General features: G+C 65.5%; 1 protein-coding gene across 1 annotated transcript in view; it reads right to left on the bottom strand.

Annotated features, from left to right (window-relative positions):
- Sphk1 (sphingosine kinase 1) overlaps positions 1-322 on the bottom strand; it is a 35124-nt gene extending 34802 nt beyond the window's left edge. The window contains exon 1 of the mRNA XM_013036426.1: positions 276-322. Within this exon, the coding sequence (XP_012891880.1) occupies positions 276-322 (47 nt within the window). The remainder of the gene's footprint in view (positions 1-275) is intronic.
- Between the last annotated feature and the right edge of the window lie 273 nt (positions 323-595).

A 595-nucleotide genomic window follows, 5' to 3' on the forward strand; every position in this document is an offset into this window, starting at 1 on the left:
ACCCCCTCGGTCCTCCCGAGCCGCCCCGCGGAGCTTTCGTCAGGCCAGGCCCGCCCCCGGGTCCCCGCCCCAGGCTTCCGGCTCCCGGTCCCCTGCCCCGCGGCGAGGGTCGCCCCCAGCATCCGATCGCCCTGCTCCAGGCGTCCCCGTGAGCCCGGCGGAGGTAGTTGTGACCGAGGGCTGGTAAAGGGGGTGTGTTGGGAAGGAAGCGACTCCAGCCCCGCGTCGTGGTCGGAACGGGGGCCGGGGGGGGGGCCGAGAAAAGTGGTTGTTGCCTCGCCAGGTCCCCGTACTTGGTCCAGCGGTGGGTTGGATCAGTCATTGCAAGTGCAGACTACCTTTTCTGGGCTGTTGGTTGGACCCTCACTTTTCTCCGGCCGCAGGTAGTTACACCAGGAGGTCCTCTTTTGACATGCCCATATATGCATACAGTGTATGATCAGACTCCCCACCCCACCCCACCCCCCGCCGCTCGCCCTGCCTCCCTGCCCCGCACCCTACCTCAGCAAGCGCTTGAGACGCCTTCCCAGACTTGCCACTTACCAACTGCGTGTGACACTGGGCAGAGAGACGTGGATCTCTGAACTTCCATTTG

Source organism: Dipodomys ordii, unplaced genomic scaffold (genome assembly GCF_000151885.1).
Source record: "Dipodomys ordii isolate 6190 unplaced genomic scaffold, Dord_2.0 Scaffold7, whole genome shotgun sequence".
In the NCBI taxonomy this organism is placed as follows: domain Eukaryota; kingdom Metazoa; phylum Chordata; class Mammalia; order Rodentia; family Heteromyidae; genus Dipodomys; species Dipodomys ordii.